Source organism: Belonocnema kinseyi, chromosome 4 (genome assembly GCF_010883055.1).
Source record: "Belonocnema kinseyi isolate 2016_QV_RU_SX_M_011 chromosome 4, B_treatae_v1, whole genome shotgun sequence".
NCBI lineage: Eukaryota > Metazoa > Arthropoda > Insecta > Hymenoptera > Cynipidae > Belonocnema > Belonocnema kinseyi.
Genome location: NC_046660.1, coordinates 27,324,495 through 27,337,949, shown reverse-complemented (window position 1 = coordinate 27,337,949; position 13,455 = coordinate 27,324,495). Strand labels below are relative to the sequence as shown.

The 13,455-nt window shown below is 35.1% G+C and overlaps 1 protein-coding gene across 1 annotated transcript in view; it reads right to left on the bottom strand.

Annotated features, from left to right (window-relative positions):
• Window positions 1–13,222: 13,222 nt before the first annotated feature.
• The window catches only part of LOC117170803 (opioid growth factor receptor-like), a 2,991-nt gene continuing 2,758 nt past the window's right edge, over window positions 13,223–13,455 (bottom strand). The window contains exon 3 of the mRNA XM_033357842.1: window positions 13,223–13,428. Coding sequence (XP_033213733.1) covers window positions 13,223–13,428 — 206 coding nt within the window. The remainder of the gene's footprint in view (window positions 13,429–13,455) is intronic.

The following is a 13,455-nucleotide window of genomic DNA, read 5'->3' as shown; positions in this document are numbered from 1 at the left end:
AAAGAGAGGGAACGAGTAAAGGGAAGAATAAAAAGAAGCAAAAGAGAAGAGAAGGAAAGAAAAAAGGCTGAAAGAGGTAAGAGAAAAAGAAAGAAAAAAAAAAGAAAAGAGAAACGAGAGAAGAACGAAAAAAGGCTAGAGGAAACAAAAGAAAAGAAAAAGTTGAAAAAAGAGAGCAGAGTAAACCGAGAAAATAGAAACGAGAAAGGAGAGAAGAGAAAAAAAGAGCAAGTGGAAAAGAGAACAAAGAACAGAGGAAAAAGAAAAGAGGAAAGAAAATACCAGCGAAAAGGAGGAAATTGGAAATTGTTAAAAGAAGAAAGGATAAAAGATAAGAGAGAAATGAAACAAGAGGATAAAGTTAAAAGGAAAGAAGAAAAGAGAAAAGAAAAAATATAAAACAAAAGAGAGAAAAAAAGAAAAACAAGAAAAAAGATACAATAGGAAAGAGAAGAAAGGAGAACGGAGGAAAGAAGAAACAGAAAAAAAGAAGAGATATAGAATAAGAAACGAGGAAAGGGAAGAAAAGACAAAGAGAGGGAAAGAGTAAAGAGAAGAATTAAAAGAGGCAAAAGAGAAGAGAAGGAAAGAAAAAAGGCTGAAACGTGGAAAGAGAAAAAAAACAAAATAGGAAGGAGAAGAAATGCAAAAAGAGGAAATGGGGTAGAGAGGAGAAGAGAAAAGAAAAAACGGAAAAGAGAAGAGAGAAAGAAAAAAAAAGATAATAGAGGAAAGGTAACAAAGAAAAGAGAAACGAGAGAAGAGAAAAGGAAATAGAAAGAAGAAAAACAATTGAAGAGGGAAACGAAAAAAGTAAAGGGAGAAGAAACGAGGAAAGAAAATAAGAGAAAAAGGAGAAAAGAAGGTAAAAAATATCAAAGTTTGTGCTGGTTTAGCTCTAGTATCCGTCATTACCTCATGCTATACAGTACATGCTACTTTGAGTGCTTGTCGAGGGCAACTGTATCCACAGAGACGTGTTATTTAGAGTCAGGTAGGGGGTGGTTTAAAGAGGAGGGCGGTCTATACATACAAGGCTTAAGCTTCGTTCAGAGATATAGTTTGCGACTACGAAAATGGCGAAACAGTCGAAAATTTAAATTCAAGTGCTGACAAGAAGCGACGATTTTTCTCCAGATGAACCCAGTTCAAATAAAATCCTATATTTCTCTATTAATTCAAGCTTTGATAAATAATTCAAAAAAGGAATCCTTAGAATCAGAGGAGAACATCTATTTTTTCATTAAGCTCTCATTGGAGATTTAACTAACTTTTAAAAGAAGTTCTCTTTTGATCCCTCAGCCCCGACAGGAGATAATCTTGAAAATATGAAAGAGGAAAATGATGAATGCTCTCTCAGAAATATTGCTGCAATGTTGTAAGAATTTTGTGCGACTGCCTCTTAGCAGTACAAATCTTGATTCTAAATTGAAACAAGATTATCGCACAAGATTGCAGCAACTTTGAAAATCAATGCTGATGATGAAAGAACATTATTTTACTGCAATGTTGCAGCAACATTGTAGCAACTTTGCACCAGCTTGGGATAACCTCAACAGGAGACAATATGATGGCAATGTTGCTACAATGTATGAATTTCCTTGACCAAATATTCTTACAATGTTGCAAGAATTATGCGCGACTATCTCGCTTCGATACACCTGCAATATTGCCAATATTTTTTAGCAAAATTGCAGCAACATTGCTTTAACGTTTCAAAAAAATACTTATTAGAAAAGGAGAATCATACGTGAAAGACAATATTGATTGTAAAAGGATATCCATACATTGCACGGCAACTTTGCAGCAATTTACACCAACTTTGCACCAACTTTGCACCAAATTTGCACCAACCTTGCACCAACTTTTCACCAACTTTGCACCAACTTTGCACCAACTTTGCAAGGCAATATTGATTGTGAAAGGGCGCTTACAGTTTAAACAACTTTGCACCAACTTTGCAAGGAAATAGTAAATTATTATAAAAAAATCTACATGAAGTAACAAGCTCAAAAAGTTCGAGAAAAAGTGTGCATGTATCGGGGGAGTACATTGTGAAGCATAACAATGACAACAAAGCAAATAATTTCTTTATTATGCAATTTTGTTATTATAAACCAACTTGATAAGAAAATCAACCAGTCTCATAATTTTTTCATGAAAAAAATTCTTTGCGATCTAATATGTATAAACGAATCTTATTGAATTTAATTACTCACAGAAAATTGTCAGAACTCAACATTTAGCTTTGTTGTAAATAATTTAAATTAACAAATCCTTTATTTTCATACTTTTTTGGCAAATGCAATTTTTTCCACCTCACATGTGTATAAAAAATAGCTTAATAGACTTACTACATAGAAAGAAACTATCTACACTTAACAATCGGGTTTGTTATAAATGATTTAAATTGAAAAAACAATTATGATTATTTGTTCGCAGAAAAATAACTTTGCCTTCTAATATTTATAGATGTAGTTTTTTAAACATAATAAAGTTTATACGATTGTTAAAACTTGAGATTGATGTTTGTAATAAATAACAAAAGTTAATAAATAGAAAACTTGTATTTATTTTTTCTTGCAAAAAATGTTTGTACATTTTATATGTATTATAATAGTTTATAAAAAAGACGAGAATATACAAAATAATTTATTTTAATAAGACTGACAGGCTAATTGGAAATCTATACAAAATTTCTATTCTTTACCTACATTATTTATGACCAAGAAAAATGTTGATGTTTAACAACATTTTGTATTATCATAAATTTAATAAGCTATTATAATAAAAGATAATTGCTAATTCTTAACAATTTTTAAATTTTTTTTGGTCTGGTTAGTAATTTTTTTTTAAGTTTCAAAAGTATTAAAAACTACCCAAAAATAAATAATTTATAGGGGTGCCATTCGAGGGAAAAAATGAAGCATTTCTTGTACCATCCTAATATTTATAATAAATAAATGAAAATATATTTCTTTTCTTATTCGCATTTTCACTTACCTGCTCCACCCACAGATTCGTCGTCATGATTTGATTTTTAAGATTCTGAAACAGAAATAAAAAAATGTAATTACTTTCTGGTTCATGAAATGTTTCGTCACTAAATTGTTTGCTATCCTACTGCAAATAAATTTTTAATATTTCGCTTTAATTTTGTTTTGTTATAAATTCAAAATAGTCGTGGAAAGTCGGAAATACTATTTATCTAGTTAATGTAGCTGTCCGGACAATACATTGTAATTTTAGGGGTGGCACTGAACTGCAAGTAATTATACCGTTTGTAATCTCTACTATAATGATTATGAATACACTAATATACTAGCCAGGGTACCATTAAATTGTTAATTTGATATACGCCATTCCCCCCTTGGTAATAAGAACATTTGTTATTACAATTTGTAAAACATTTATCCTATTTTGCTTGAAACATTATTATGTTTTTATTAATTAAACAAACATAATCATTAGATTACAATTACAAAAAATAAAATAAATAACGCTTATGCTTCTTGCTCCTGCAAAAAAAATACAAAATAAATGTTCTCTTTTGCAAGTCAAGATATAGTCCAATAAGTTACATTGTCCTTCCTACTAAGTCTGGACAAACTTTATAATTTAATTTTTCTACTCCAATACAAAATAAAGTCCAAAAGATTAAATTGTTTTTCAATCCAAGTAAAAAAAACTCTTCAAAATTCAATTAGGCCTTTCCAAGTTAAAATAAAGTCCAATAACTTACATTGCCCTACCTAATAAGTTAGGAAAATTTCTCAAAATTAAATTTCTCTGAACCAACACAAAATAAAGTCTAAGAGATTTTACTGACTGTCCATGAGAATAAAAAAAAATGTCGAAAAACAATTGTTGCTTTTACTACTTCAGATAAAGTTCAATAACTTACATTTTCCTTCCAACTTAAGAAAATTTCTAAAAATTAAATTTCTGTTCTCCAACTGAAGAAAGTTCTAAATATTACCTTTGCCATCCTTTGAACAAGAAAAAATTCTGCAGAATTACATTTCCCTCTTCCAGGTCAAAATGAAGTCCAAAATAATCAACTGTATTTCATTCCAAGTAAAAAAACTCGTTAAAATAAATGCTTTCTTTTGCAAGTCAGAATATTGTATAATAACTTACATTGTCCTCCCGAATAAGTCAGGAAAATTTCTCATAATAAAATTTCTCTCAAACAAACCAAAATAAAGTCCAAGAGATTTCACTGACTGTCCATTTGAGTAAAGAAAAGTCTTGAATATAAATTTTCGATTTTCCTACTTCAAATAAAGTCCAATAACAAACAATGTCCTTCCTACTAAGCCAAGAAAATTTCTTATAATTAGATTTCGTTGCTTCAACACGAAATAAAGTACAAGAGATTATACTATAGATAAATGCTTATTTTTCGGCCTGCTGGCTTCTGTCTCCGCGGCTAACGACTAATACTTAACTACTATTTACAATATTCAGTTTCCTTACATCTACTTTCTCTCCTATTTACAATCCTTCCTTCTTCATTCCTCTTCTTCCTTCATTCTCTTCTTCTCCATCTTACCCAACACCCCCTTCACTCATGCTACTGCCCTTTTGTCACACCTTTCGTGCAACAATACCTCCATGCTTATCCCACCCCTTTCCACCTCTTCACATTCCTCCAACCAATGCTCAACTACTGCGTCCCCCATTCCCCCATCTCACACAAATATTGCGTTCTCTACTTTGGCATGATCCACACATAGTTCCCGTTATACCTTGACTCTCTTATTCTCTCCTCTCCTTCTGCCTTTTCTTTTTCTATGCCATTCTTTTGAAGCAACTGATATACCTTCCTTCCTCGTGCATCCTTCTCAATTCATCCATCTGCAATCCATTCATTCTAAAATACCTTTCCGTTTCCACCTTCATGTTTACCCCAATACGTCTGTTCTCTTTCTCCCACCAACACTCCCTAACTAGCTTACCTCCCCCTCTTCCAAAAATTTCTCCTCATACTTACACGCTCGACTCCCTGTTATAATCCCAAAACTCGTTCTTCCTGTCTCCCTCCTGACAATATAGTTCGGCGTATTCCTATCCAGCCCTAGTGTCGACTTTACATACCTCTCCTGTATCCTATTCACTTCCTCACTTACTTTACACCCCCACACCTCCACTCCGTAAAAGAACACACTCATCACTAACGAATCAAACAATTTCATCCTCCTTACAAAATCCTCTGCGAACAATCTCTTCCCTAGCTCCCACACCTGCCTCATCACCACATTTGCCCTTCTTATCCACTCTTTTATAAGACCATGTACCCCCCCCCCATTCCTTTGAAATATGAAGCCCAGGTACACAGACTCTTTTACCTCCTGCACCGCACTTCCCTTCCACTTCCACTCCCCTCCCTTATCTCTTCCACCTCCTTTGCTGAACACCATAACCTTTTACTTGTCCGCATTTAACTCTAACCTATTGTCTAAGCAACTTATTTTGTTGGGAGTATTCATTAGCGTAATTCCTCTATAATTTTTCTGCCTCTCCCTTTCCCCTTTTTTATACAGTGGTACGATCAACCCCTCTTTCCACCCTCTTGGGAATCCCTCCTACCTCTTGTGTGCCAAACAGCCGTGCTTCATTCTCTATTCCGTCCATCCCTGCTGACTTAGATTTTTGCAACTTCCTTATCTAACTCTCTATATCCTCGTCATTCAGGTCCTTTTCATCAAACTCTCTCGTTCTTCTACCCCCTTATCCCCCTTTCGCGTATTTGACCCCTTAAACGCATCCTTGAAAAATCATCTCCAATCGTCGCTCCCTATCTTCTCACTTATCCCCACCCTACGTTTCCTAAACCTATTAATTATCTTCCACACGTCCCCTTCTGTCTTAACACTTCTCAAATCCTCTTCCAGCTCTTTTTCCCTTTCCTGCTCCTTCTTCTTACACATTGCCCTAAACTCCTTCCTCATTTCTACGTATTCCCCCCTTTTCGCGGTTCATTCCTCCCAGTTCCTGTACTTCTTTTCCACCTTTCTCTTCATTATTTCACATTCCCTATCCCACCAAGGCTGCACCATTCCTTTTTTCTTCTTGCTAAATAGCTTCTTTTGCAAACAACCCTTTACTTTCTCTGTTAGATCCTCTTATATCTCGTCCACAGACTCCCCCTTAAAGCTTACGTTGTCCAACTGCTCCTGATAGCTCTCTATCGCATCTCTCGTCCATGACAACCTCTCCGCTAACGACCCTTATCCCCCATCCTGCCTTTGCCAGCCTCTCCCTTTATCCACAAATTTAATGGCTGACGGTATAATTCCACCCTCTCTTCCACTGCGAATTTCTCTATCTCCTCCCACTCTTGCATATTCATAATCACATAGTCTATCACCGAAACACCCATCTTACTCACATACGTGTATTCTTCCTCTTCGTCCCCTTTTACCATACAATTCGCCACCGCCCAGCCTCTGTCCTCCATCCAATCTCTTAGAATCCCCCCCTCTTTATTTATTATCTTATCCTTCGATTTTTTTCCGAAGCTTTACTCTTTCAGGTACAGGGCTCCTTCTTCTCCAATTCTCGCATTGAAGCCCGCCCTTCAGTAACACCAAACCGTCATCTCTTTCTCCTAGTAAGCTTTCCACCCTTTCTTTAATCTTTTCCATCCCATCCTTATTGTATACAGTCACAAACTTATGCATTACCCCCTATCTTTACAGCCCTCATTTGCACGCCCTTCCCCTCTCCGTCATCATGAAATTCTTCCTCTAATCCTTTAGTTTTTAGTTTAACGTCTTTAGTTTAACGGCCTCCTGTAACCTCCACCTATACCCCCTTGGCAACTTTCGCCCTACTCTATCCCATTCTTTCGTCTCTACCCACGTCTCTACCAGTCTAATCACTCCATTTTTATTTTCCGATACCCTACCTTCGTCGCTGTCCCTTCGCTTCTCTCCTTCCTAGCCCTGTCATTTAGCATTCTCTGCACATCCCTTTCCTACCCTGTTGAATCTTGATCGATAAAAACCTTATTGTCCTTTATCCTATTTTTGTTACGCATTACCCCCAATTTTTCTTCCCAGCTCTCCAATTCCACCACCACCACTTCATTTTCTTTTCTCCCCTCTATCCTAACTTTCCTTACCCTGCCTTTAACCCACCCTATGCTCTGTCGCAGCGCTTCCACCCCCTCCCTTTCTTCATCGCTCTTTAGCTTCAATCCTCTTATAACTATATTATTTTTCCTATCTGCCTTCTCTCTTCTCTCAATCCTCAACTCCATTGCTCTTATCGTTTCCTTATCCGCTCTCTCCTCCTTTTCATTCCTACACTGCCCTACTTTCTCTTCTATCATACTCTCCACCTTCTCCCAAATACCTTGTTTCCCGCCCTTCCCCGTGTCCACTGCATCCATTCCGTTCCTGTCCTCCACCTTTTCCAGCCTTTTTTCTACCCTTTCCTTCCAAACCCTAAAATATGCTTCTATCTCCTTTATTTTATCCTCTTTTTCTTCTTTAATGACGCCAACTCCCTCTGCAATCCTTCTACTTTCTCCCTTATCTCTTTTACTTCCTTTTTCCATCTCTCATACCTTAACCTCAGGTCACCCTCATACTTTCCATCTGCTCCATAGCCCCCCTTACTTCTTCCTTCCTCCATTTTTAGGCGGGGTGAACTACGCGTTTGTTCGCTGTTTTTAAATGGACTCTCGAAGGCGCTTTGCTCCTGACTCTCTTTGCTTTCCCTTTTCCTCTTCAAGAGATCTTTGCCCTCGCTTGCACTGAACGCTCTCTCCCTTGCCTTATCGCTTCCTTCGCTCCAATTCTTCCCCTTCCCTGATATACCGCTCGACACCGGGCCACGCACAGCCGGCCGTCGTATCCATCTGGAAATTTTTTCCCGTCTTATTCACTACCAGTACTGCCAGTACTCTCGCTGCCCACCTCCCGCTCTTCCACTGGTAACAGTAACCTATCCATACATCTAAGTACGCACTGCAGCCAACAAATGACTCTTAAGGCTGCTGTCGCTCACGGACCCTGTAGTGAGGGACGCGCTAGAGGCTATGTGGAGGGGGGAGTTGGAACGGAAGTTGGAGCCAGCGGTAGAAGGCACGATGTATTTAAAAGGCAACAAACACGACAAACACTAAGCATATCGAAGGTACCGAAGCGTGAGGCTATAGCAAATTTCAATAACTGTACAATATCTGCTGTTGGAACGAAAGTATCGCTCTCTTCTCGCTCGACCAATCCGCACTCAGCTGTTTGTTTGGCGCATCCCTCACTACAGAGACCATAACCACTTCAAGATGTCAACAAGCACTATTCGCATACCACCTAATCTCACTTTCCTATTTAGCCAGATCCCACCCCCGAACTACAATGTAAGATAATTTCTATTTTCTCAAAGTACCCCTCACAATCGTACTCACCTTGTAGCCTTTAACCCTCACAATCCGCTTACACCTTCCACACAAACTCCGTAAAAACTTCTCACTACGCTTTTCTAACTCAAAATAAAATCTCATAACTTGCATTGTCCTTCCTACTATGTCAGGAAAATTTCTTAAAATTAAATTTTTCTGCTCCAACACAAAATAAAGTCCAAGAGATTATACTGACTGTCCATTCGAGCAAAGAAAAGTCTTGAAAATAAATTTTCGTATTTTCAACTTAAAATAAAGTCCAATAAGTTATATTGACCCGCCTGATTAGTCAGGAAAGTTTCTTAAAATTAAATTATCCTGCTCCAACACAAAATAAAGTCCAAGAGATTATAGCGTATGTCCATCCGAGCGAAGAACAGTCTTGAAAATCAACTTTCTTTTTTTCTAACTTAAAATAAATTTTAACAACTTACAGTGACTTTCCTACTTAATGAGGAAAATTTCTCAAAATTAAATTTCTCTGCTCCAACACAAAATAAAGTCCAAGATATTATAGTGATGGTCCATTTGGTGAAGAAAAATCTTGAAAATTATTTTTTCCCTTTTCCAATTTAAAATAAAGTACACTATATTACATAATCCATCTTTGCAAGTCGAGACAATTCTTCAGAATAAATTTTCCCTTTTACATGTCAAAATTGGGTCCTAAAGATTACATTGTATTTTTTTCAAGTTAAGCACTCTTTAAAATTGAATCAAGCCCTACCAAGTCCAAATAAAATCCAATAACTAAAAATCAACTAAAAGTCAACTAAAAGTCAACTAAAAATAAAATCCAAAAAATTATATTCACTGCCCATGCGAGTGAAAAAAAAGTCTTTAAAATTAATTTTCCCTTTTCCAACTTACAATAAACTCCAATATATTACATTTTTTGTTCCTGTGAGTATAAAAAACTTGTATAAATCAAATTTCGTGGAGATCACACTTAAATGTGTAATAACATATACAAAATTGAATTTTTCGCTCCTATTCCAATATAAAGCCCTATCAATTATCAAAAATTGTCTCTCAAAATTAAATTTTTTATTTCTTATTTTAAATAAAATCCAATAAATTACATTTGTCACCCCTTCCTAGTCAGGAAAAGTCTTCAAAATTTAATTTCACTATTATAAATCAAAACAAAGTTCAACAGATTACATCGCCTCCCCTTCAAAGTGAAGAAAACACTTCAAAATTAATTTTCCTTTTTTAAGAAAAAATAAAGTACAATAAATTACGTAGTCCCTCCTACAAATTTACGAAAATTTTGAAAAATTAAACTGATCCATTCTTGGACAAAATAATGTCCAAAATACTACATTTTCTCTATTTTAATGTTCAAAACCCCTTCAAACTCAATTTTTCTTTGCCAAGTTAAAATAAAGTCTGATTAATTCCTTTGTTTCACCTTCCCAGTTAGAAAATTTTTTGAAAATTGAATTTAGCTCTTTTAAGTGAAAATGAAGTCAAATCAATTAAATTTTCTCTCGTCACAGGTGAAAAAAATCTCTCTAAAATTAAAGTTCCCCTTTTCAAATTCAAACGAAGTGCATAAAATATTGTCTTTCCTTTAAGACCAAAAAAAAAATATTAATAATAAAATGGCCCTCTTCTATCAATATTTCATTTCAATATCAAATACAGCCTTCACGTCCAATACATTTTCAACATAAAAGATGCATTTCCTATTCAATATTTCCAAGTACACCGGGGGATAATAAAAATGGCATTAAACGACAAGTCGTAAAAATTGTATTTCGGAGCTGCTAGAATAATTTATGTACATATTTACGTCCCAGTTGTGAAAATTTGTATAAAATATAAACTTGTCATTGGCAAAAGAAAACATAATTTATAGACTTTATTAATGAACTAGATATATTATAAAATTTTTATAGGTGCAGTAAATTACACTTTTATTAATTAATTATTTGTTTAGATTCGAGACATATTTTTGTGTATGACTTACATTAATGAAAATGTTTGATTTCTAGAACATGTGTAAGTTTTTATTTCATTTTTTAAATATTCTTAAATATTATTTTATTTACTTTTTTATTATATGATGAAATGCTACGTATACTTTAAGGAGCCTGAAAAGGCAAAATGGACTAAAAAGAGGTAAATGTTTAAACAAATAGTTGAATTTTAAAACAAAAAGTCAAATATTCGAACAATAATTTTGTTACTAAAGAGAAGAATTTTTAACAAAATACAGGAATATTTCACCAAATAATTGAATTTTTCGCTAAGAAATGGAATAGTTTTTCCAGTAAGAACAATTAACTTTGGAACACAAATAAAAAATCTTTAACCAAAAAAGAGTTAAATTCTACAAAAAAAAAGAAGAATTTTGTAACAAATGTTCGAATTTTCAACCAAATGCATATTTAAATCAAATGAAAAAGATGGTTTTGAAATGAAAAAGAAATATTAAACAAAAACGGACTATATAAAAAGATACATTTTTAAATCAAAATATAAGAATTTTCAATAAAGTATTGCAACGAAGAATAAAAAAAATCAAGAAGGGAAAAAAATTTAACAAAATTGTACAATTTTTAGTTGAAGTTGAATTCTTAGAAAAAAATCGGATTCAAGCCAAAAAGACTACGTTTCTACCAAAATGATAAATGTTTATCAAAATAATGTCAATTTCCGCCAAATTTAAATTGCTCGAAAACAGACGAATTTTTAATGAAATAATTGAATTTTAAAACAAAACAAATATATTTTTATGATAAACTTTTTAAATGAAAAGATGAATATTGAACAATATAGTTGAATTTGTAACCAACAAGGATTTTTCAATAAAAAAGGAACAAAATTTCAATTAAATTGTAAGATTTTTAAGGCAGAAATACAAATTTTCTACACAGCTGTAAAATTTTACGCTGAAAAATTTAAATTCGGAAGAAAAAAGTTAAGGTTTAATCATACTGTGGAATTTTATATCAAAATAGTAGTTTTTTCACCAAAAAAATTTTATTTTTAAAAAAATTTTATCATAAGTATTAACAAAAGAATAATCAAAATAATAAATAATTAACCAAGATTTTAATAATTAATATGTAAAGTTTTTTGGCCAAAGGATTAAAAATTTTTCAAAATCCCGGACCTACATTATTTCATTTTAGTGAAACTTATAGGCATTTTTTAAAAGATAATAATATTTCATACACAATTTTGAAGAAAAAGAAATTTCAAAGTTTTCACATAAAATAACGCAAACAAATTTTCATTAGATTTTTCACGGATTTTGCCATTTTTTTATAGAATAATATTCCTTGTTATTTTGTCTTTTATTTAAGAAGAAAACCTTTATGGAAACTAGTCCGATTAGCAAGTTACGAATATATAACGAACAGCATTCCAGTCAAATACTTCTTCAGTTAGCCAAGCGACTCACAGATTCCCTCAAAAATCGTGTAAAAAATTTTTTCAAGTTTTTTTGTATAAAAATTTTATATAAAACGGTATATTCATGTACAAGGCGCCTATAAGTTTTATCTTTACGTGAAAATAAGTGTTCGAAATATGACAATAAAAAAAAATAAGGCTTCAAATTTCAAAATAGTGTAGCATCTAAAATTTCCAAAAATTTTGCAAATCCTCAAGTCAACAACTATGAAGGAAACTGGACATGAACCTGCAAAAGGACCTGTATGGAAGCAAACATTTAAATGATCCTGCATAGGTTCCTTCACAGTGGGATTTCAGAAACGGTTTCATATACGGGAAGCTATGCAGGAACCTATACACGAAACTACTGTCTCGATAGTAAATTCGATGTTCGAAGGAATAAAAAAAAAGCAACTTTATAGCTATAAGGAACATTCTTAACCTCGAGAGCTTTTTCTAAAAGATCCCATATGTTTCTCTGTATAGGAACCCACATCTAAACTTTCTTTGCAAAGGAACCTGTACAGGAATCTATACTCGATCACTCAAAGATATCCATTGCAATTACAGATTCCATTGCAGGATCATATACAGGTTTCTTCGCCAAATTTCTGAACAGAAACCGTTCAGATTATCTGCGCATTTTCGTGTGCAGGATCAGATCCAGAAACATGTGCAGGATCCTCCGCAGGATCGGTTCCTAAAAACATGTGTAGGAACCTTCCGAAGGGTCGCGTCCAGAAACAAGCCCAGGATATTCCACAGGATCGCATCCAGAAACAAGTCAAAGATCCTCCACTGGATCGCATCCAGAAACATGTCTAGGAGCCTTTTGCAGGATCGCGTCCAGAAACATGTCCAGGATCCTCCGCAGAATCGCAAGTAGCAACATGCCCAGGATCCTCCGCAGTATCGCATACAGAAAGATGCCTAGGATCCTCCGCATGTTTGCATCCAGAAAGATGCCCAGGATCCTCCACAGGATCGCATCCAGAAATAAGTCAAAGATCCTCCGCAGGATTGCGTTCAGAATTATGTCTAGGAGCCTTCCGCAGGACAGCGTCCAGACACATGTCCAGAATTCTCCGCATGATTGCGTCCAGAAACGTGTCAAAGATCCTCCGGAGGGCCGTATCCAGAATCATGTCCAGGATCCTCCGCAGTATCGCATCTAGAAAGATGCACAGGATCCTCCGCAGGTTCGCGTCCTAAAAACATGTGTAGGAACCTTCTGCAGGATTGCGTTCAGAAACATGTCCAGGATCCTCCGAAGTATCGGAAGCAGCAACATGTCCAGGATCCTCCGCAGAATCGCAAGCAGCAACATTCCCAGGATCCTCCGCAGGATCGCGCCCAAAGACATGTCAAAGATCCTCCGCAGGATCGCATCCAGAAACATTTCTAGGAGCCTTCCGGAGGATCGCATCCAGAAATATGTCCAGGATCCTCCGCAGGATCGCTTCCAGAAACATGTCCAGGATCTTCCGCAGTATCGCAGCCATAAAGATGCCCAGGATCCTCCTCAGGATCGCATCCAGAATCATGTCCAGGATCCTCCGCAGTATCGCATCTAGAAAGATGCACAGGATCCTCCGCAGGTTCGCGTCCTAAAAACATGTGTAGGAACCTTCTGC